At 47.6% G+C, this 24,602-nt stretch overlaps 1 protein-coding gene and 1 pseudogene across 2 annotated transcripts in view; both read right to left on the reverse strand.

The window, feature by feature from the left end:
- Positions 1 to 1,069: 1,069 nt before the first annotated feature.
- On the reverse strand, positions 1,070 to 3,144 carry LOC101831574 (annotated as a pseudogene).
- A 941-nt stretch (positions 3,145 to 4,085) lies between these two features.
- Ninl (ninein like) overlaps positions 4,086 to 24,602 on the reverse strand; it is a 73,993-nt gene continuing 53,476 nt past the window's right edge. For both annotated transcript variants that reach the window (XM_013115160.3, XM_021228672.2), the window contains exons 13-24: positions 24,478 to 24,558; positions 21,486 to 21,618; positions 19,537 to 19,643; positions 18,756 to 19,063; positions 15,518 to 16,603; positions 12,460 to 12,564; positions 11,973 to 12,042; positions 9,432 to 9,590; positions 8,644 to 8,757; positions 7,554 to 7,721; positions 6,795 to 6,908; positions 4,086 to 4,945 (exon numbers count right to left, since the gene is read on the reverse strand). In XM_013115160.3, coding sequence (XP_012970614.1) covers positions 4,754 to 4,945; positions 6,795 to 6,908; positions 7,554 to 7,721; positions 8,644 to 8,757; positions 9,432 to 9,590; positions 11,973 to 12,042; positions 12,460 to 12,564; positions 15,518 to 16,603; positions 18,756 to 19,063; positions 19,537 to 19,643; positions 21,486 to 21,618; positions 24,478 to 24,558 — 2,637 coding nt within the window. In that variant the 3' untranslated portion in view covers positions 4,086 to 4,753. The remainder of the gene's footprint in view (positions 4,946 to 6,794; positions 6,909 to 7,553; positions 7,722 to 8,643; positions 8,758 to 9,431; positions 9,591 to 11,972; positions 12,043 to 12,459; positions 12,565 to 15,517; positions 16,604 to 18,755; positions 19,064 to 19,536; positions 19,644 to 21,485; positions 21,619 to 24,477; positions 24,559 to 24,602) is intronic.

Genomic DNA, 24,602 nt, shown 5'->3' on the forward strand with positions numbered 1-24,602 from the left:
TAGTCTTCAGTTTGAATCTGTTTTCATGATACACTTTTTCAAAAGTAGCAAATATTTATCTAGTAGAAGATGTAAACATCCAGGGTAGGAGAAAAAGTCTGTACTTTCCTTAGCAGTAGAATAATCTCCCAGGAAAGCTATTTTGGTCCAGTGAAGCTTTCAGTAAGCCAAAGGTGAGGCTGAGCCTTCTTCAGAAGCTGTGGAAGGCTGGGGGCAGGATGGTCTTCCTTGCACTTGTGAAGGAAGACAAGGGCCCAGAGGAGATCTTGGCACTGTTGATGCTCTGCCTCAGCCTCCAAGTGCTAGGAGCACAGTATTGAGCTGCCACGCCCAGCTTCAGCTGTCATTCTGGTTTTGGATTCTTTTTGTTGTTGTTCTATTTAGCTCTGGCTGTCCTGGAACTCACTATGTAGACCAGGCTGGCCATGAACTCACAGAGATCCGCCTGCCTCTGCCTCCTGAGTTCTGGGATTAAACTGTGCACCACCAACGCCCAGCTTCACCACCCTGCTTTAAATAACATTTTTATTAATTGAGAATTTCATACAATGTGTTTTAATTCTATTCACCTCCCAAATAATTTTCTTTATAGAAATGTGCCGTTTTATTACAAAGAGTCTCACAAAATGAAAATATCTCAAAAAGGAAGGTAGGTTAACACCTCCACCTGCACAGTTGGGGCAAGATAGGGCAATAGGAATTTTCTGCTTGTCAGAGTCCAGTGGGAGGCCTGAAAATAAGGGTTTCCAGAAGACCCTGTCACCCCTTCTAGAAAGCTTAATAAGAACATTTTAACAGAACTCCTAAAGCAGGCACTTGGTAGTTCCGAATTTTATCTTCTGATTGTTTTCCTTACACTCAGACCCTACATGGTTCAGAACTAAGACCCAAGCAGGATGGACAAGGTGGCTTTGGGAAGATTTCTTCCAGCACCACTGCCCTGGGTTCTGGTCCCTGGGTCCTATCTAGTCCCTGGAGACATTATATTTAATATATCTTATGTAAGTACAGAGGAATAGAATATATGAAATCTGAGAGATTGGGGAGAGGTCAGAGTTGCAGATCTTACTCAGGCTAACTTGACCTCTTCTTTGACCCCCTTGGCTTCTGGCTTCTCTTCCTTGGTCTTCTCTTCTTCTGTGACTTCTTTTTCTCTTCTGGATCTTGAATTAGAGGAGTTCTTGAGACTACCTCCTCCCTCCTCATCTGAATTGGAGAATTCTTCCTCGTTTGTCAGAGGAGCAGATGCAGATGGGTTTATCAAGGTCTTCATCCTCATCACCTCTCTGGGATGGCATCCTCCGTATTGCCTGCATTTGGACACCAGGTGCATTGTGCAGCATTCTCAAGTTCTCCAAGAGCCACTGCTTGATTTTCTCCAGATACTCGTTTAGTGTTGGTCAAATTGGAAGGACTGATGTGAAGCTTCAAGTCCAGGGCCACAGCTGTTTTATAAGTTCAGCACCGAGCAACATTATGGATGGATCCACCTCCTCTCAGCATTAGCATAGGCAAGTTGAAACTGTTGACAAACTCTGCACACTTGGCATGCCCTTTGATGGTCAGATTGAAGTAACCTAGCTGATCTCCAGATAGGGGATCTGAACCACACTGTAAGAGCACTGCACTAGGCTAGAACATCTCCATTACTTTGGACATGACTAGCTTGAAAAATGGCTTCACAGGACTCATTATCTGTCCCATCTCAGAGAGAGCAGTTAGTAGCATAGTACTTGCCTTTGCCTGCCCCAATAATCCCATAGGTCCCAATTCCAGGGAAGTACTCTCCGTATTTATGAAAGGACACAATCATGTCTCAGTCTATGGTCTAGAAGGCATCTTCCACACCATCGACATAGTGAGTGTCAATGTCAACATACAACACCCTCTGGTGATAATTTAGCAGTTCCAGGATGGCCAAGAACATACCATTGACATAAAAGAAACCAGATGCTCCAGACTTCTTTGCATGACACAGACCCTAAGCCAAGTTCACAGCGATGTCCATCTGCTGCTTATTAAGTTTCACAGCTCTTGCCACAGAGCCACTAGTAGACAGCTGACAAAACTCAAACAAGCCATCAAATACTAGACAGTCCTCACCAATGCTGAATCTCTGTATCTGCTTGCTGTATGCAGACATGTTATCTGGGCAAATGGAATACAGAAATTTAATGTAGTCATCACTGTGGTATTTGGTCATCTCAGCATTGGCTTTGTGAGGACAACAGATTTCCATTTTTCAGTAGAGACCATAGTGGAGCAGCAAATGTGAATCGTGGATTTGGTGAGGCTTCATCAGGTGGCCTTGTCCATAACAGTATTTTCCAACATCATCTCAACTTCCCTGGGCCTGATGAGCCACTCCAGTTCTTGGATCCTATGTACTGAGGCCTCTTTGTGTTCTCCAACACTGAACATCCTCTTATATAACGGAGCACATTGTAGTAATAACAGTTTACTCTTGGTGCCCTGAGTCCACAACATCTTGCACACTGCCCAGCCCTCCCGTCAGTCTCCTACCAAATAATTTTTGATTAGCATGTACAGTATTAGATATGATGGTAGAATGAATTTGATACTTCATTCTTTGTAATTTTTGAAACTTGTAGTAAAGCTCCAAACAAGGTCTATCATGGTAATCATTACAGGTTTATTTACTACTGCTAAATTTGGGAGTGGAGTCATTTTCTAAAACGTCAATTAGCTGATCATGTTTTCAGGTCCTTAACCAATATACTTTGTGTGAGTACATGTGGTTGCTAATGCACATGTATGGAGAGGCCAGATATTTTCCTCAATTGCTCTTCACCTTTTTTTGCCATTTTTTTAGACAGGGTTTCTCTGTGTAGCCTTGGTTATCCTAGAACTCTCTCTGTAGACCAAGCTGGCCTCAGGCTGAACAATTCACCTGCCTCCTGGGTGCTGGGAACAAAGGTTGTGTGCCACCACTGAGCCAGAGTCACTGAACCTAGAGCTTACTGATTGAGCTAGACTGGCTAGTGGACTCTAGGGAACACATCTCTGTCTCCAGTCCTCCTGTGATGGGATTACAGGTCCACACTGCCAGCTTTGTACAGGGTTCTGGAGATCTGAGCTCAGGTCTTCAGACTTGTGCAGCAGGACCTTTACCAACTGACCCATGTCTCCTGCCCTCTCACCTTATACTTCAGTTCCAGGCAGAAGCCCAAAGTAAAGAAGTACATCCAGTAGCCCGACACTCTAGACCAGGCTGGCTTCGAACTCACAGAGATCCACCTGCCTCTGCCTCCCAAGCGTTGGGATTAAAGGTGTGCTCACTAAGTTTTGGCAATGCCTATACTGGTATAACACAAAGTATATTGAGACTTAGTATTTTACTGGTTAGTAATACTAGACTCTACATTTTAAGTGTATTCCCTCTGGGGTAAAGAGCTGACCAGTGTAGAGAATCCTTGTTTTTTCATTTTTTTCAAGACAGGGCATTACTATTGTAGCTCTGGCTATCCTGGAACTCACTATGTAGATCAGGCTGGCCTCAAACTCATAGAGATTCGCCTGCTCTCCTTCCTGAGTAATGGGATTAAAGCAGTAGTTGTCAAGCTTCCAATGCTGTGACCCTTTAATACAGTTCCTCATGTTGTGGTGTCCCCCAACCATAGAATTATCTCATAGCTACTTCATAACTAATTTTGCTGTTATGAATAATATAAATATCTAATATGTAGGCTCTCTGATATATGATACCTAAAGGGGTTGCAACCCACAAGTTGAGAACCACTGGATTAAAGGCATCACCACTATACCTACCAATCCCTGTTTATATTTTTATTGAAGAGTCCAAACTCTGTCCTCATGCTTGCTCATCAATCACTTTGTCTGCTGGACCTTCTTCCTAGCCCCATAGTGACTCTTTTTTTTAGACAGGATTTCTCTGTGTAGCTTTGGAGCCTGTCCTGGCATTCATTCTGTAGACCAGGCTGGCCTTGAACTCACATAAATCCTCCTGTCTGCCTGCTAAGTGCTGGGATTAAAGGCATGTGCCACCACTGTCCAGCAAGTGATTCTTATAAAACTATTATTGGTGAAATAATTTAAGACTTAAAAAACTTAAATTCATTTTATTTTATTTTTTAAAATCAATTTTAATAGAAAAGAAGTTATTGAAAATACAGTAACTTTTCATTTCACAGTAGAATACTCTGGTAAACCAAATGGTCATAATTTAGGTATATCTGTTATAAAACTATACCTTTAAAAATATGTACAATTTCCAGTGTGACAAGAGTTTTGTAATGAGATTGCACTTGCAACAATGAGTGTGGCTATCCCTGAGCCCACCACCTCAGATACCCCCTCCCTCCCCCCTCCCGGAGCAGATGACTGCTGGGGGATGCCCTCTTCTGGGGGTGTACTGCCCACATGGAGAGCTCTGATGTCAGAGCTCACCTAGAACCTGATTCTGCATTTCAGTCTGCCAGCCCAAAGCACAACTCTAGAATACCAGCCACTTTCTCTCCATTGCTCTTTGCAGAGAGCCTGAGTCTTTCAATAGTATCAAACTTGGAGACTTAACCCAAGGTGTTACCCGAGACCCACTTCCCCAACACCTGGCACACAGTAGACCGACATTCATCAAATACTTTTAGGGTGAACAGGAACCAGTCCTTACGTGTCTAGGGAGTGTGGCTAATGAGCCATAGAAAATTATGGCATCAGAGTAGCAGTATCTGAAAAGACATTACTTCACATGAACTCTAGGAAACAGCAACTTCTACACAGAGAGTGATGCTGGTGCCATCTTACTGATCAGTTTGTTGAGAGCTCGAACTTTTTCTTCCAAGACACAGTTTTTCCTCTCAGTACCTCGTTGCTTCTCTTCTGTGAGCTGAACAGCTTTCATGAGGTGGGCATTTTCCACATACAGTTCCTTGAGCAGCAAATCAGATCTGGTGTTCTTCTCCAACTAGACAGGGAAGAGAGCCACACTTTCCTGTGAACTGCTGCAGGCTGCTGGGACAGCCTGCCCCTCATCCTCTGCTCCAGCCCTATCCTTGTTCTTGAGTTCTGACACACATACTGGATACAATGACAATTTCTGTTCCCTGATATAAGGGAGGAAAGTGAGAATGTGTAGAACTATGTGGAGAAAACTTAAGACAATTTTATGACAATCTTTGCCAGGAAATGAAAAACCTTGCTACTCAATGCAATGTCTATATGCTCTGCCTTGATGATGCCACACAGGACACACTGGGTCACTACAGCTGCTCTTGTAGCCAGGTGTGTGAGCCAGTTACTATGTATAGGGAGGCTAGATAGATTCCAGTGATGGAAACACAGTTCCAGGCAGTGGTCCTTGCTGTATTCTTGTTCAAGACACATAGATCAGGGCACTGGGCTCCATGAGGCCACAGAATACATGGACATAAGCACTATGGCAACACGAATGCTGTGGCAGAGCACATGAATAATGGAGGCAGATAGAAACTAACATGCAGAGGAACCAGAGCAGTGTGTGCCATTGTGATGAACAGGGTAGGGCGTCTCCAAGGACAGGTAGAAAAAAGCCAAAAAGCTAGTCAAGGCTGGGCATGAACGCTGCAAGCGGAGGAAAGCATGCATACAAAGGCCCTGTAGCTGGCAGGTGCTTGGGGACAGGTATGGGTGGATAGACTTGGAGTAGAAGTGAGAACGGACTGGGCCTGCCCTCGCTTACTCTTGAGTGAGTGGCAGCTTTCGGGCTGTGCCTAGCTTTGGGTGGCTCCATGTTATAAAGCAACAGCCTTGACTGGAATTGTTGTGTTTGGAATATAAGTGGCCAAAAAGGATGGCTATGTCCTGTATACTCATGTAAAGAAGTTATCGGTGTCACCTATTTATATATCCCAAATCACGTCAGAAACACCAGGCACATGAGCTCATCAGCCACACCATCAGTAACCCCTTGCCTGACACTAAAGGGAGGGGACTCGCATGTGGCAGGCACACTTCTAGTCATGAGGCCCCTCACAAGCCTCATTCAGGGAAACCGCCACAGTGATGGACTTCTGCCTCATTCTTGGGCTCCAGTTGGAGTATAATTTTTTCTACATGTGACAGTTAGCTACTCCTAGCTGACTCTTGGCTTCTACCCGGACCTGAATCTAGCGGCACATGACACACATGCAGTGTCCAGCTCTGTGCCTGGACTCCTTGTCTGCCTCCCTGTCCCCACTCTTCCATACACCTTGTATCAGCTCCATCTCCAACGTCAGGACACCCCCTGAATGCTGCACACTTTGACCTGTTCTTTCATCCAGTGGCCTACATGTTTGTAGATTGCTGTGTGAAATGCAGTGTGTGGTGTAACAGTCAATATTAGTTAAGACTGAAATAAAAGAGCCTATGATTACCATGGGCAATCACCACGAGAAGCCAGGAGTACTTGTCAAACTGTAACCAAGGACATGGACATGGCAGCTTGTGAATTTATGACTAGCCTAATCAGTTCTGACACTGTAGAAAGACAAATGTGCCTGTGTGCTTCTGACACGTGACATCCATGACAAAGAGGCAGAGGGCCTTAGCACCGTGTAACGGAGAGCAAGGCAGGGAAGAGGATTCCTGACAGTGGCAGCCACAGTTTCGGCATGATGTGCAAATACAGTATGGCATGTATTGAGAAGTCCATCCGCCTGGATTAATAATTACTAAAGAAAAATTATGCACTTGAACCCTTTCCTGGATCTCCAGGTTCTGGGCTGGAGTCACTCCAGCCTTCCTGGGCCATGGGGAGGAGAGTCCGTGGAGGAAGGGCAAGAGGCTATACTCACCTGTTCTCGAAGCTCCTCCACCTTCTCCTGAAGCAGCCACTCCACACTGCGTAACCGAGCCTCCGCATCCTCCACCTGGTCCTCCTTGGCCTTCAGTTGCTGCTTATATTCTTCCTGCACAGAAGTTTGTACTCATAAACAGTGCTCCTGAGGGTTTTTTTTTTAGATTTATTTATTATATATACAGTGTTCTGCTTACATGTATGCCTACAGGCCAGAAGAGGGCACCAGATTTCATTACAAATGGTTGTGAGCTACTATGTGGTTGCTGGGGATTAAATTCAGGCCCACTAGAAGAACAGCCAGTGCTCTCAACTTCTGAACCATTTCTCCAGCCCCTTGGGTGGTTTAAGTGAAAAATGACTAAATGCACAAAGCTGAGCATGGTATTAGATGATCGGCTACCTGTGAAGATTCAGCAATGTTTCCACAGGCTATAGTAACCAGCTCTTTCTCTAGTTGAGGGAGACACGGTAGATACTCTTAATCATAAATGACCAGTACCAAATGAGCTTCCATCATGGTGTCACTCTCCGCCAACGATGACTGACTGCGATGGTGTGACCTGGAGACAGACTGGAGTTTGGGAGGACCTGTGGACCCTGGCTGGAGGGACCCATGAGGTTGGTTGGCTTCCTAGTCTTCAACTATGACCCTGATCTACACCTCAGCATCTATTAGACGTCCCTGGATGTTCAGCTTCCTTGTCCTGGGTGCCCTTTCCCAAGCAGCTAGCCTGAAGTGCGCATGCCCACTCACCTGCTGTGCATTTAGTCGTCTCCCAGCCTCCTCCTCAAGGCTGAGCAGGTGCTGTAGCTCAGCTACATGAGCTCCAGGAACCAAGTGACCCATCTGCTCCTGCAGGCACTGGACAATCTGATCATGCTGGGACTGTGCAGCCTCCAGCGTCAGCTGGACACTGTGCAGCTATAAGGAAAGTTTTGGCAAGACTGATAAGTGCAAAGTCATTACCAGACAAGTGAAAAATGTTAGTGTTATAGTCTCTTTAAGGTCACCCCAGAGAGGACAGAAGGGCCCACTCCCTGTGCTGTGGGACCTGCCTGTGTGTGTACAGCAGTCCTTAGGGACTCAGAACCAAGTTCCTGCTAGACACGGTGTCTCCATGCAATGTGGTAGGGAAAGACTGTGTCCGGAACCCTCAATAACAGCTCTGGTCCTTGATGCAGGATCAGGTTCTGTTCCATTCACTGTCCACCACAGCCTACTTCATGTGACCAGAGTAAGGTATAAACCATGTGAGCATGGCCTGGTTTCCTTACACCGGGGAGGGAATTCATGGTTCTTAGACTTAGCTATGGCTCAGGTCCTAGAGTGTGATTAATACGCAAGGCATTGAGGACTTTGGGGACAGGAATGGAATGGACTGCAGCATAAGGTCCTAAATCCAGGGGACCAGAGCCACAGAGCTCACCATGGCTATGAGCAGCCTCTGCTAGTAAACTATGCATAACTTAGCCAACTCCTTCAATCAAACAAAGGTAAACACAAGTTCAATGTGTTTGATGCTGGATGCTTTATCTAAAACACAGAACATCCTTGACCGCTCAGAAGAACTGGCTGCCATAGTCTGTTTACCTCCAAGACCCCAGGGACAGAAGAGAGAAGCCTAGGTTCATCAAAGATCCTGTTTGAGGTAAAGCCGATCTCTCCACGTTACCACGGAATGGGGATGCCTCTGACCCTGATGAGTTCCTGGTCAGCTGTAGAGCATCTGGCTGGCCCAGTAATGTCTTTGGGCTAGATGAGTCATGGCAACGGCTATCCTAATATTGATACTTCTCATAGCCTAGGACTAGACCAAGTGCTTCCAGCCACCTCATCTACCCACCTGGCTTTGACTTTCTTTGAGGTTTTCTGTCAGCTCTGCCTGTGACAGTCGTAAGCCCTGGCATTCCTCATTTACACGTTCAAGTTCAATTTCAAGATTTTGGATTTGGACACCCTGTTTATAAAAAACAAAACCATTTTCATAATTACAAGCAGAGCATGAAACAGACATAGAAATCAGAAAGTTCCAGACAAGAAAAAAAAAAAAACAAGAATTTTCATCTCCCATGACCCTGAGAGCCTGAGGTCCACACCTAATTTCTTTACACTCTTCTATCCAAGGGCACATCTACTGTGAGCTTGTATCAGAAAGCACATAGTGTCCTGCAATGCTGTCCTCCTTATGGAACCTGGATCACTTCCAAACCCTGCTATTTGAGAACTTGGCATTTAATGGCTGTGCCATCATTTACTCATTCACCTGCTGATGTTCTAATTGATACTGGGCCTGTTTTTCTATTATAAATAGGACATCAATAAAAACACTTCCAGCTAAATCCATAATGCTTTTAGGTACAATCTTCACAAGCAAAAGTCTATCGCCAACATACAAGGGCACTCTCAGGCTCTTGCTATTTATCTTACTAGGAAAGTTGTCTCCTGTCACCTGCAGTAACAGTCAGTTCCCGTTTCTGCATCCTGGTGATTTTACCAAAGCTGCTCAGCCTGACCCATTTCTCCAGGCCTTACCCTTTACTTCACTTTTGGGGGCAACCACCCACCTCCTTGACCTCCACCACCCAGTAGACCATCCTTCCAACCACTCCCTAGGTACAGCTGGCCCCTGACCTGCTGCTCCTCCCGGCACCCTGCCTCCTCCAGCTTCTGCATTAACAGTTGGATGGCAACACGATTTTCCTCCTTCTGAGTGTGGAGGGCAGAAGTGTCCCCTTCCAGCTGAAGGATCCTGCAATTGAGCTGTGACAATTCATCCTTGTACTTCTGAGCCTACAGAAAAAAGAGTTAAAAACATATTTTTTTAAAATATACTTTTAAACAGCGGTTCAATTCAGATCATTCCAGAGTTTCCTAACCAGGGGTGACTTTTCTCCCTGTGGGTATCTTGGCAACTCCTGGAGACACTTTGAAGCTGGGCAAATGGGCAGAGGCTGTACTTGTTCCCAGAAGGCGGGGGATGATCTAGCCTCAGTGGCCAGCAGAGCTGAGAACTAGAAACCCCACTCTATTCTGTAAGACAAGAGACAACCTAGGCCGCCAGAGGCCGTTATGTACTACAGCCACCATCCTTCTGATGCCTTCTAGTCCTTGTCATTCTCTAGTCTGCAAGCCAAACAGGTAACAAAGGACCAAACAGCACAGTGCCCTCAGGAAGCAGCCAACAGATACAGACTAGGGACAGCCTGTGAAATAACAGTCTCTTCCAAAAGTCAATGTCAAGGGGAAAGACAGGTATTCTGGGTCCACAGAGCTAATGTGTCACTCGGAAGACCACACTTCCATATCTGTCCCCAGTCAAGGGGGTCCTTGACTGCCATGTGACTGGACATGTGCAGAGTGAGAGAGCCACCCTGTGCTTCCATGAGTATCTAGCTGACCCTCTTTGATACTGACCTTGGGTATCTCTGCCTAGAACACTCCCCAGAACCTGGCCCCACAGAGAAGCACCACGCCCACAGACATGCACATTAGGAACGTTGGCTATTGGTCACTTCAGCTCTCCAGTCTTCTCACTACATTTCTCATGGTACTGATCAAAGCACATCACCAGAGATGTGCCAGGCTTGTTCTCTAACCCCTTCACTCTGCAAACAAGACGGCGTGGATGGCTTATTTTAAAAAAGGTTTGAAAGTTAACTGCAGTATGTCAGCTGCTTACTGTGTAATTTTTGCATCACTGAAGCAATGTGAGTATGGCCTGACCTAGTACAGTTATGTCTCTTCAGCATTACGACAACATTGTGTACAGTAAAAGATGCACTTGTTGAGGAGACACCTGCTGACGTATTTAAGAGAAGAATATCATGATACGACTCAGAAGAACACACACGAAACACAGATACAACAATAATGAGAAACTGGCTGCACAGAGAATCTCCCAAACTCCCCAGGGAATGGTGATGTGTGACAAAAGACAACCTCAAGAGCCACACTTGGCATAGTTCCATGTTGGGGAATATTATTTTCAGGTGTGTTTATGCTGCATTTGTTTAACTCTGTGGAACTGTGATTCTTTGCCCGTCTAAAACACCTGATGGTCCTCATAAAGATCTGGCAGACAGAGAGGATAAACAGAAGGAGAACTGAGGAAAACGAGGAGCAACAAGAGCAAGAGAAGGAGGAGGGCGTCGGGCCAGCCACCCACGGAGTAAAAGTAAGATTTACAGACGTATGAGAACAGAAAAAGCTAAAAAAGTGGATGGGGTAATACTAAGTTAAGGAAAGTTGTCAAGAAACAAGCCAGGCTAAGACTGGGCATTCATAAGTAATAATAAGCTTCTCTGTGTGACTTATTTGGGAGCTGGGTGGTGGGCACCCCAAAAAAGAGTCACTTTGAAATGAGCTTTCTGGAAGGGGGGAGGGAAGACTGAGGCTGCCAGGTGGGAAAGTTGGCAAGGCAACTAAATGGTAACAAGGATTCCCTAATAGAAACACCAATCACATGTCTGCAAAGGACACAGGAGTCTACCCGGCTGATACAATTATGTAGGATCCAATGCATAAGCAATGAGGACAGGTATGAAAACTGGGGATCTAAATATGCTCTAGGAGTCTGTCAATATTGTACCTTGGCTGTGACATTGTTAAGGGCTGAGGTATGTCCTCCCCAAAATACAAATCTTGAACTCCCAGCCATAGTACCCTGAGCGTTGACTATACTTAGAGAGAAGCGCTTTAGTTTTTTTTTTTTTTAATTTTTACAATGGGGCCCTGCTGGGAGATGGGGGGAGCCCTGGCAGGGGAGACACAGTTGCCCCAGGTGTTGGAGGGGGCAGTAGTGCCTTGTCTAGCCCACGCCCACGCCATTGAGGGAAGCACTTTAAAGATAACTGAGTTGATACCGGAGTCCTTGGGAGAACACAAATACTCATGGAGATACTACCATGTGGAGACTGAAGGAGGCTGGATTGCACACATGACTGCTAACAGCTAGGATAGCTGCCAACCTACGGAGGGGCCTTTGGGGCCTCACCAGAGACCTTATAAGGAGGGGCCTTTGGGTCCTCACCAGAGACCTTATAAGGAGAGCTGGGTCGGCTGTAACTAGATCTTATTGGGAAAAAAAATTCTCTATCCCCTTTCATTAGAGAGAAATTACTTGGAGACGCCAAGACAGGGAGTCAGTACCACTCATGCCAGTCAGTACCCAACCTGTGTGCCGAGCTCTTCCAGGTCAAAGCGGGCCTGTTCCTTGTCCTTCTTTAAAACCTCGATTTCCTGCCTGTTGAAGAAGCAGATTAGGAACATCACTTCATAGCCTGCCTGGGCTCAGCCTGTGCCCAGCTCTGACTCACTGACTTGAAGACGCCGGCAGTAAAGGCTGGAGAAAAGCGCAGTGGGACCATCGCCAGGCTGTGCTAGGCTCTGCTCCACTCCAGACACTGGCAGCCCCACCTCAGGTGCCATGTGGAACATTTCTGCAGGGCTGACACCTGCCATGGCCTGCGCTGTGGTGGGGCAGCTGAGCACACACTAGACCTCTGTGTAGCTCCAAGGACACAGGAATGTAGGGGCTGCTGGAGCCCCCAAACCTGCTATCTGCTCATAGTCCCCCCACTGTCCTGCCCCTCCTAAGCTCACTCCAGGGTACCATCAGGTTGCAGTACACAGGTCTAGGGAACCCTGAGACCCACCTTACCTCTGTGTTTCATTTCTCCTCTCTGAAGTTTCTAGTTCCAGTTGAATCCTCCCCAGGTCACTTTTCAACACAAAGTTTTCTTCAGAAAGCCTCTGAAACTCAGCCCTGTGGTCAAAGTTGAAGAAGCCAGTTAAGGCCTGGAAGGGGAAAGCACGACACAGCCTCCCAGGCAGCTCCTAGCAGGCAATGCTGAAAACTGTGCAGGCTGCATCTCCTCTCTGGAGGAGACAAGCACAAAGGAGAAGCAAGCTCTGGTGTGTGCTCCCCAAAGGCCAGGCCCCTTGAACCACACCCACAACTCCTACATGCTCTTGGCACCTGGACTCTGCCTGTGAAGAGCCAAGTCACACAGAGTGTATGCCATCTTCACAGAGGCCATACTCCAAGGGTCCCAAACCAAACCAAAAAACTGGAGGCTGAACGGAAGAGGTGAGTAAGCCGCATGCCTCACAAAGCTGGGCTGGCCCAGAATACTGTATCTGTCAGCATCACAGCCAGTAGGGCAGAAAAGTTAGACTGTGGGTACCCTCACAGCTGGGGCATAGAAGGAAGCTCAGGCCGTCTCAGATGAGCGGTGTCCCACTTCTCTGCAAAGGCAATACAGAAAAACACCCTCTATTGAGGCTCTCAAGATTCCTTTAATCTCAGTCGGGCAGTGGTGGCACATGCCTTTAATCCCACCACTCAGGAGGCAGAGGCAGGCGGATCTCTGTGAGTTCGAAACCAACCTGGTCTACAAGAGCTAGTTCCAGGGCAACCTCCAAAGCCACAGAGAAACCCTGTCTGGAAAAACAAAAACAAACAAAAAGATTCCAGTAAATATGAACACACAGAGACTCATGGACATGTGAAAAGCCACCAGTAATAACAGAAACAACCAACTGACCCATAATCAGATCCCCCAGGAACTTCAGACACTAGAATTATCTGAAGTCAGGGTGCTGAGGACAATACTCTACACTACAGACACATGCTTAGGAAGCAAAGGTGTGGACAAACACCTAGAGACATCTGCAGAAGTGAAGAGCCTTTGGGAACACGTGGGTAGGCCTATCTATCTATCTATCTATCTATCTATCTATCTATCTATCTATCTATCTACCTACCTACCTACCTACCTACCTACCTACCTACCTACCTACCTATCTTGGAACTCACTCTGTAGACCATGCTGCCTGCCTCTGCCTCCCAAGTGCTGGGATTAAAGGTGTGAAAGTTACCATTGCCCAACTTTAATTTTATTATGAAAATCCTTTTGACTATCTAGGCTGGCACCCTTCTCCCTCTCCTTCTTCTCCCCCAAATCTTTCTCTTCCAATAATTCTGCATAGGAGAATGTCAGTTAATAAAAATGACAAATGGCTCAGTGGCCTCCTCTGAGCCTACAGGCTGTCTCTATAGGCAGGAGTAGTGTGCTGAGCCGAGGGCTGAAGGAAAGCATATATGGGCCGCCCTCCCCTCACGTCCTGCTCCCCGGCCATGAATTCACAGGGCCTGGGCTCTAGTAGCTCTAGTAGCACAAAGCGAGCTTCCGGGGTGGAGCAGGTTGGCCCTGAAGCTGAACCCAGGTTCCTTTCCCTTTGGTGTTCTCCTTTTTCTGACCACTCTCCTCCACTCAGCAAGCTCTCTCAGCTCTTACAGGGCAACCAACATGCTCAAAGTGCACATTAATGCTCTCGACAAGGCTCTCGCCCTTGACTTGTGTGTTTATAGCAGTGCCAGCAGCATGCTGGGTAACCTCGCAGACCCTTCCTGCCCAGCCATGCTAACATTTATGGGCTATTCCTTTTTGAACAGCTATAGTATTGTTCTTCTCATAGACTCTTATATATGTGGTCAAAGGAACAACTGCATGTCTTCTAAAGGCCTAGAGAGCACATACTGGTGCCTTTCCTCTTCCCACTGGGTTTTTATTTTGGTGAGTTCTTGGAAGATGGCGTTTCCTGTTGAAAGGGAGCCATGTCTGCTTTCTTACGCTGTTTCTATAGTGACATGTGCATGTCTGCAAGTCTACTTTATTTATTTTGTGCTGCATACAGAACACAGGACCTCACACATGCTAAGTGCACGCTCTGTGCCATACCTAAACCTCACGTTCTTCCCCAGAATGGAAGCAACTGCACACTATTCCCCAATGAGCAGGAGTTCACCTTTTAGTGGAAATGCTCATATCATCCATATGTGACCACACACAATCCTGTGACACACTGTACACCTACTGTGTCACCAGCCAGGGCTTCCTGTAGTGACCTGTAGTCTGTCTCTACAGGAGCAGATACCTCCTCAGTGTGCTGAATGAGGGCTATTGGGAGTAAAGAAAAGCATATATGGTCCACCATCATGTGCCTGCAAATTTCTCCACCATCAGAGAAGGAGCCAGAAAGCTCTGGTAGCCATGACCTATAGCTTAGGCAAGCCTTCCCAGGATCCTGGCATCTGTGACAGAATTGGTACTCACTCACAACTCATCTTCTGATCATGTGGCCAACAGACCCAAACCATAGCCTCCTTCCCACAGAGGGTATTCCAATGGGATCGGCTACAGCACTATTTCCAGCTCTATAACCACGAGTCCCCTGAACCCCTGACAGTGCTCAGGCCAGCCCAAGCACTGCAGCCCAGGGGTCCACTCCACAGAAGGCCTCACTGGCTGCTGCCCACGAACCAGTATAACAACCGGTTGATTCACTTTCATCGCAGGGCCTGGCACCAAAGCACGCTGCAATCCCACACCTCTGCTTCTCTTAAACTCAGAGGGAAGCAGGTTCACAGATGACCCACAAGTTATATGAAGTCTCCAAAACATAGTCCTCATGAGGTGAGAGGTGGGGACGCCAGAGCCAGCTGAGCTGTCTCAGAAAGGCCTACCCTTCCTCTCTTGGCCCACTTGCGGGCACCCAGGGATCAGGGAAGCTAGGAGTGGGCTTGGGATTTCTGCACAATAGGAACCACACAGCCATATTGCCAGTCAAGAGCTACAAATTAGGGGAACTGTACAGTGGTCACGAGGGACAAGTCTGAGGGGCTCATGTGCATTTAAAGACTCAGAGTGACAAACCTGCAATTCTCTCTGGCATCCGCTTCTCTTTCAAGAGCACGGACAACGTCTTCCAGCTGCAGAAGTTTGGTCTTCACATCGTCCATCTCACTCTCTGACATCACTGATGGCACTTTGGCCTCTGTCTCCCCCCGAGTGGCAAGGTGCTTGAACTTGACCTCTTGTGGATCTGGGAGCTCAGAGCAGGGCAGTGAGGGCCTCATCCTGGAAGCTTCTTCCCTGAACTGGAGCCAAGTCTCTTGGACGCCCTCAGCATCTCTATTCGGCCTCTCTGAAGCCTGTTCCTGAACCCCAACAGGAGCTGGCTTCCTGTCCAAAGCAGTTGGGCCCAACCATGGTTCCATCATCTGGGGCTGAGTGGGTAAGGGCAGCTTCTGCTCATGGCCTATTAAGGCCCTGGCAGGAAGCTCTGACTCCTTTGGGATAGGTCCCTCCTCAGCACTGAGTGGACCTTGATGGTTGTCTCTGACACCCAGGCTCTCCAAGGACCTTGTGGGCACTAGGGTAGGGGTTGGGCTTGGCATGGCAACTATACTACAAGGCTGGCCAGGAAGATTACTCCCCTTAGCTCTCCGCTGGTCAGGACATTCTTCTGCTGGTGCCCCAGTCCTTCCATCAGGGCTGACAGCTTGCTGGGGTGGTGGCTGCTGCCGGCTGTCTGGACCCCTGGGCGTGGAGCTGGGTGTCCTCTCCTGCTGGTCACTCACCACAGAGGTTCCATTCTTCAGGAGAGCACGTAGTGCATCTGCCTCCTGGACAAGTCCCTCAACCTGCTCCCTGTAGGCTTGTTCCAGCTTCTCCTTCTCCAGGGTGAACGACCTGCAGATCCGCGCCTGCTCCTCACTCATCACAGCCTGCAGCTTCAGGTGCTGCCTCCGACAGTGTTCCAGGACCTCCTGTTCCCTCTCCTCCCTCCACCCCTTCTCCAGGTCAAGCTGAGCAGCCAGGTCCTTCACTCGCTGCAGGTGTGTCTGCAGCAGCTGGTCCTTCTCGCACTGATGCTGCAGGGACAGACTCTCGCAGCAAGCAGCGTGCTGGGCTTCCAGCCATGACAACTTCCGGTTCAGCTCTTCTTCTGCCTCTCTCCTGCAGAAACATAGTCATACACTGTGGGTTCTGCCCGCTGAATCCCAGGCCCTTCCACTTATGGGAGAAAAAGCCACTTGAACTCCCGCTCTAAGTGCCTAACGCCTCCTTCCTTTCTGTAACCTATTTGGTGTCAGGATGCCCTGTTCCTTCCCTGGAGTCCCTTGTGGAGTTCACAGGAAGCAGCACAGAATCATTCACCATGTCTAACAGCTTGAAGATAATAAGGGGTTAGTTACTATCCAGTAGAACTAAAATTCCTGTCCTTGGCCACACTGCAAATGCTTAGTCAAGTGTGGCTGGAAGCCTTGCACCGAGGGCTGCTGGGCAGCGCTGGTCTCACTGAGGGCTGCTGGGCAGCAGTGGTCCCAGGTGTTAGTGAGACAGGTAAAATTGACCCATACTCGAAAACCCTATAAGCAGTTTGGCCTGGTGTCTCATGAGCCTGGAGACAGTGGAGAGAATGTGGGAGTGAGGTAAGGGCTCGATAGAAATACCTGGCGTGGTGAGGCATGCTGTGTACTCTGGCCTGGCCCATCCTGGAAGCTGCAAGAATGAGGGTTCCCATGCCCTAGTCATCAGGCCCCAAAGGAGCTTTGTTCCAGTCCCTTAACACAATCCTCACGTTGAAGAGGAGACAGCTTAAGGTTTGGGGAGAGCATGTGACTTGAAGATGGCTGCTTCTGTCCTTCAAGACTGCAACAGTCAGTTCCCTCAGATCTCCAGTGGCCCGAGTGTCTCTACTGCTGTCACCCCCAAGGGAGCGAGAGGGGACTCTGATTCTCTCCCCTTCACATCCTATGTTTTCTGGCTACTCTCAATCCCCTCCCACAAGGAGAGAGCCCACTTCAATAGGAACTGACACCATGACAGGAATACATCCCTTTATTGTCAACATATGGACCCAACTAGCCTCAAGATAACACCAACTGACTGGGTGTTGGTGGCACACACCTTTAATCCCAGCACTCGGGAGGCAGACGCAGGCAGATCTCTGTGAGTTTGAGACCAGCCTGGTCTACAAGAGCAAGTTCCAGGACAGCCTCCAAAGCCACAGAGAAATCCTGTCTCGAAAAAAAACCAAAAACCAAAAAACAAAACAAAACAAAACAAAAAGATAACACCAACTGAACCATCTGCTCAGTCTAGTCAGTGGGAGGCTCCCAACATGAGTGGCCAGGCCAGGAAATAGGAAGGGCCATTTTTTTTGTGGGGGTGACAATCTCCACTGGTTATGTGTCCCTAGAAACTAAGTACTGACTCTACCAAGTTGGCCTCAGGGAATAGAGGGCAGGTGACATTTCTCAAGTAATAGACACAATGAAATGTACCACATCCAGGTTTTCCAGGTGACCCTTTCCTTCCTTAGTACAAATATTTTAGCTTTCCAAGACTTTTCTCACTAAACCAAATTAACTGTCTATTTAGAGGGGCTTCTGGATTTTTCTTCCTCTACTGTTGTGATGGCTAATATTGGGTGGTCAATTTTGCTACAATGGAATCAACTAAAACCCATGCAACTGGATACATGTGTTACAGATTTTCTTGATTGGATGATTTCAGGAGAGAAGGCCCACCCTAAATCTAGGCCACACCTCCTGGTGGCAGCCCACATAAAAGGGCATGGGAAGCTTTTGCTTTTTGCCTGCTTGCCCTTACTCTCATTGGCAAAGTCATCTGCCCTGTTGCTGAGACGTTCCTTCACTGGTATTAGACCCTGCTTCTTCAGGATTCTATTGCAGACCAGTTGAGGCATTCAGCCTCACGGACCGAACCACCGGAATGTTGGCCTTTCTGTTGAGAGAAAGCCATTGCTGGACTAGCAAGACCACAGCCTGAAAACCACTCTGATAAATCCACAGAAAACCCTAATACACCTACTCTCTGGTGTCCTCAATATTTAGTGATGGGGGATAATACATCATCTTGCTACCAGGCCTGCAAGGAAAAAAAACAGAGTCCAAACACCACACAGCAAATTGCTCCATGATTCAAGGTGGATTGAAAGTGAAGACCTCATATAGAAATTCTCTGGGCCCTTGTCAGAAGGAAACGTGCCTGTAACCAGGGACCGGATCCTGACCAGTTCACATAAGCTATGGTCAAGTTTTGGTTCCTTGTGAGCAGCCCTGAACAAAAGCCCATCCCAAACCTTATCTGCTGCAGCTGGTCCTGGTGTCGCAGGTCCATCTCCACTTCTAGCCGCTGGGCCAGGGTGCACAGCGCCTGTGCACAGCAGTGGGCCAGCCCGGCTGCTGCAGGCTCTGGGCTTCGTGCTGCGTCCTGCAGCTGCTCCTTCAGGCCCAGGATGACCTCCTGTGACTTGGCATACAGGGCCTCTAGATCTGCCTTCTGGCCCTCCAGCATGCTGACCTCAAGCTGGAATGCCTGCTCCATCTCCTTTTTATCTTTCTCAAAGTTTCTCTTCATGACCTCAATTTCCTTTTCATAGTAATTTACCTAAAGAAAGATGAGCAGTGCTAATTAGAAAGTCCTAGCAACAGCTTGACAAGCAGAAGACACACGAGCAGGAGGGTATCAGGCAGGATGCTGAGAAGAGCTGATGGCCCAGACAGTGATATCAACAAAGTGTGCAGTGTGCCTATACACCCTTTCACAGTAACCCTGAGGTAGGTTCAGTGGGTGAGCTCAGGAGGCCTGGGACCAAGACTTGCCAAGCACCCGGCAAACACCATGGGTCTAGAGGGTGTGATAGCAAAGGAGTCTTCACAAGACCAGGGGGCAGCACTCCACAGCCTGGAAGGCCCGGGGAGGGAATAACCCAGATACACAGGCAAGGCTATGTGAGAGGCGCTCCCAGCATATCTGCCAGGGAACGCAAGGATCCAATGGGGACAGAGTGGACGGCAGTGCTAAGCAGTCTGATGCACTGGACATGCGACTTTGCAGCCTGAGGTCCCAAATCCCCTGACCTTCGATTCCAGCTGCATCCTGAGTTCTTGGTAATGTTCCTTCATCTGCTCCACCATGATCTCTGTCTCCAAACTCACTGAAGTACAGTCACCCACGAACAGATTGCCTGTAAAGAGGAGACACTCTGACATTATGACAAGGATGCCTCCAGTGGCTTCTTGACATTTTCATCTGACTTTCCATGTGTAACATGTGAGTGCAGGCCTGGCAAGACAGTCTTTGTCCTCCACCTGCACTGCATAAAGAACGTGGGACCAGTAGTAAAGGCCACCCTGCCCTCTAGGTGCACCACGGTTGAGGACTCCGGGGACGGAAGGAAAGGTCACACTGCTTTGCAAATTGACACAACAAAGAACTCAGGGGTTCTAGTCTTTTAAAAAAAAGGATTTATCTATATTTTATGAGTATGTGTGTTTTGCATACATGTGTGTGCAGTGCCCACGGAGGCCAGAGATCAATGTCAGGGGCTCTGAATCATGACTTACTGATGGTTACCATGTGGTTGCTAGGAACTGAACCTAGGTGCTCTGTAAGGGCAATAAGTGCTCTTAACCTCCAAACAATCTCACCACAATGTTCAAGTCTCCATCGTACCACTGGTTACTGAGAGAGAACTCCCATTAAATTCACCAGGACCTTTAACTCTGAAAGATCCTTGTCAGATGGTGGAGTCACTGCATTTAAAATCTGGCTCCCAATGATGCCAGGAGCACAGGGGAAGTGAGAAGACAAGGCAGAATGGTGACAGCTTCACAACCTCCCTACTGTGGAGATCTTCATGCCCACATCTCCACACTCTTGAACATATTCAGTCTCTGTCTTGTGAGTTCTTGGAGATTCTGTGTGACGTGCTTTTACATCATACACTGACATGTTCAGCACTGGAAATCCTGGTGTGTGAAGGCTCTGGTGGGTGCAGAGGGAAGTGTGAATAGCTCCACAGTGGTCTATCCCCACACTCCTGACCACAACCACATGCTCTGTGCAACTCAGGTTCCTGAGGCACCAGAGGAGCAATCAGCATGTTTTACTGTCTGGCTAGGCTGGGCTCCTAGCTGAACAGCGCAGGTGACCACATCCCATACCCTTTTCCTCTATCCTAGCCCCCATAGGGCTGTGCCAAGGCCACTCTCTACTTCTTACGGAGACTCCCCAGGGATTCTGGCAGCCATTCATGCCCCACACAGGTAATGTCTCTAAGAGGAACTTTGACTGGTAGTAAAGGCCACCGGTATATCTCTTTGGGGTATATTATTTTGTCTGCTTTCCAACATAAATAGTTATAGGGCACATGGAGACTCGTGAGCTCTCAAGATTGAAGAACGATGCTAAGGGGTGTGGATTTCCACAATGGAACTGGGTAGGGGCAGTCAGGGTGGTTGGACCCATGGGCAGCACAGAGATAGGGGCCATGAGTGTCCCATGATGCTGCTGAGGGAAGCAGAGCTGGAGTGATTGCATTGGTGACAGCCAGCCTGGAACAACCAGTGGGTAGCCAAAGTACACACTGTCTTCCACAAGAACTGTGACACCTTCACAACACCCGACCCCCCACCCAGTCTCTAGAAAAGACCAAGAACACTTTAATATGGGCCTGTGTTTTGACCCCACTGCCTAAGAGCAGGAGATGCTGAACCAGCTGCCAGGACTCCCTCAGTTGGGAATATCCCACTATTAGTCATCTTGCTATATGGCCTTCCACACCAATGACCTTCCAAATGTAGTACTGCCACTAAGTTGCCCGTGATCTCATAGGATCCCTCATGGAAACAGGACCCTAGTGCAAATCTGTATCCTCCAGGATCAGGTAATCATAACTTTTGTGATTTCTAAAACATAAAATCTTCCATCCCTCATCTCTGACCTCTGGAGTGCCAAATTAAAGTGCAGCCTTGTGGTCGTGTCCAGGAGCTCCGCTCTCAACTTACCCTCAGGACTGAGCTCCTACCTGTTGGGCCACGTCTAGGAAGTCGCCTTCTATGGGTGCCTGGGGTCCTCGAGGGGCTCTGTCGACTCCTGGGAAGCCGCATCCGCAGGCCTTCTAGCTCTGTTTGTAATTCATCATTGCGGTCCTGTAGGTCCTGTGTAGGCAGAGCCAGATACGTCCTCCAGCTACTGCAGCCACTCAGACTTGGGAGGCCAAACCCAAGGCCAGCCCCATCCGCAGCGAGCGTACACAACAGGTTAGACATATAGGCAGGGGCAGATTCTGGACTTCCCGCACGTAACACCAAACCTAGCAGAACTGCAGAAACCATTTCTTTTGACTTTCTTGTTTGCTTTTTTTTTTGTGTGTGTGGTTTTTCGAGACAGGATTTTTCTGTGTAACAGGCCTAGCTGTCCAGGAACTAGCTCTGTAAACTAGGCTGGTCTCAAACTCAGAGATCCACTTGCCTCTATCTCCCAAGTGCTGGGATTAAAGGCATGCACCACCAATGCCAGATGATTTTTTAATGCTTGCATCACTGGATACATAAAAGGGATTCAAGGGGGGGGGAAGAGTAGAGGCTGTGAAGAAAACAGGAAAGGTCTCAATGGGTACTACCCACCACCAAGTGGTGGCATGGCAAATGCAGGGGATCAACATCTTGGAACAGGTTGGGGCTGTGTGCTTGCTGAGGTGGAATTGGCATGAGGTTCTGTAGCTATAGCTGTTAGGCCATTTGTTTAGATTAAATGCTATAGAGCAGTGATGCACTTAGCAGAGAGAGAGAATAGTATCTGAGAAGCCGAAGCCTGGTGGGTAGAGGCTGCTGGACCACAGGAAACTGAACTGGGAGAGACACCCTTTGGTGAGGATGAGGAGTCTGCCTTTGTGACAAGCACCACCTTGCTGGCACTTTAATGACATATGTCTGGGTGAGCAGGCTCAGACACTTGCTTGTTAAAAGGGAGGAAAAGAAGCTTTTAGCACACTTCCCTGGGAGGTTTTGGGTCCTGCAGAATCTTGGGAAGTATGACAACAATCAGTCCTGACTGTAGGCTCCTATCTCCAGTTCTGGGATTGCTCCAACCAGAGGGCCCTAAAAGCAAGGCCACACATTTTCCCAGGACATGCATTTACTCAACTTGTAGGATACTCCGACTAGAGGAAGCTCAAGATACATCACAGGAAGAGGAACCAAGAACACACTCAAAACAGTAGCAGTTCCATTTCTGAGTTTGTTTTCTGTCTATTTACACCTTCTGCAATGTGGGAATCAATTTTCATATAATGTAAAACTATTTTGTAACTCTCTGTGTCATAACAATGCCTATAATGGTATTCCCAGAAATAGCTACAGATTTTCAGTATGAACAGACTCAGAGCAAAGCCTTACTGTCAATGGAGCTGTAAAGAATCAGATGCAACTAAAACCAGCTGTCTGATTCAGTCACATCCTTCAGTAATGTCTTCATAAATTATCATTTGTCACATTTTTATTATTGTAGTATACACATGAGAAAGATAAATGACTGAATAAGCTCTCCTGACCTCCTTAGCTTTCCCATGTCTGTCAGTAGTGTTTATTATTGAGTGGGTTTGTTTTATTTTGGCTTTGGAGACCAGACCCAGAACTTATGCATGCTATGCATGGGGGTCCTCTAATGAATGACAACCTCATGTAGTTTTAAGTGCCCATTACCTGAGCACCCACACTACTTATCCTTGGTCACTTGCCAATGTTGCCTATGAAGGGTTTGTCTATGAAGGTGATTTCCAAGACTATGCAAAATTCTATTAAATTAAGTCATGACATGCTTCTCATTTCCTGATACTGAACCAGCAGCTACTGTTTTACTCTCCCTGATGCTTATGATATAAAGGAACAAACAGACCTGTGGGCTCTTATGATCTTGTTGTTTATTTCTGAGACAGGTCTTGCAACATTGCCCAGGCTACCCCATATTTGTTTTTGTTGTGGGTTTTTTTGGGGGGGCTGGGTGGGAAGGTGATTGTTTTTTTTTAGACAAGGTCTCAGGTAGCCCAAGTGCACTTCTAACTGGCTATGTAGTCAAAGATGAATGACCCTGAACTCCTACTATGCCTGCCTCTACTTCCCAAGCACTGGGATTATAAGCATGTGTTTGGCTTAAGACTGACCTTTAGCTCCTGGGTGCAAGCAATCCTCCTGCATCAGCTGAGACAGTAAACTACTGTACATTTAGCTTCAAGGGCAGGAGTTTTTTTAAATAATTGTTGTAATTTAATTTTTTATCTTTATTTTAGGTGCCATGGTGCTTTGCCATGGGTGTCAGGTCCCCTGGAACTGGAATTATAGACAGTTGCGAACTGCCATTTGGGTGCTGGGAATTGAACCTCAGTCCTCTGGAAGAGGAGTAAGTGCTCTTAACTTCTGAGCTATCTTTCCAGTCCCAAGGGCTGGAGTTTTTAACCACACACATGCCTTTCTTTGTAAATAATGTTTCTAGTTAAGTTTTACATAAGTTAACTTTTGGTAAATTAAGCCTAAACAAAAGCTGACTAATAAGGATTTGTGATAGATCACTTTATAAATCAAAGATCTTTTCCGTATCATTAGTAATGGACCGTGCCAACTCTGATTTTCCTCTCTGTTCTTCTTACACTGAATTTTAAATAAGATTCATCGTGGGAGTACAGTCAGGGACACCTTCGCTCCTGGGATTTGACTAGTCACTGTGATACCTGCTGCACAACTAAGCAACACCATGCATGGCTGAGCGCAGCCTGAATAAAAAGTTCTTGCTGGAAAAGATGCTCCTGCAGTCACTTGTGGGCCACCCTGCACATATAGACCAAGGAGGGGAGAGAAATGAGGCCTCACATGGCCTCTGGGGTCAGAGCCAGGGAGCTCTGAGAACCCACAGTGGGGCCCTGTGTAGCTGGTCCTCCCTCCCTGTCACTGCTGCAGGACAGGCTGTAGGAGCAGGACTTGGGGATGCTCAAGATGGCCAAGCAGACTGGGACAGGCACGCACCCTGCACTTGAGCTCATATTCTTTCAGCATGGCTGTGAACTTCTCTTCTTGGGCCAGGAGCTCCATGTTCTGAGGTTCCAGCTGAAAGTGAGAAATATGTAAACATCAGCGAATCAGGGTTTGGA

This window comes from Mesocricetus auratus, unplaced genomic scaffold (assembly GCF_017639785.1).
Source record: "Mesocricetus auratus isolate SY011 unplaced genomic scaffold, BCM_Maur_2.0 Super-Scaffold_100004, whole genome shotgun sequence".
Lineage (NCBI taxonomy): Eukaryota > Metazoa > Chordata > Mammalia > Rodentia > Cricetidae > Mesocricetus > Mesocricetus auratus.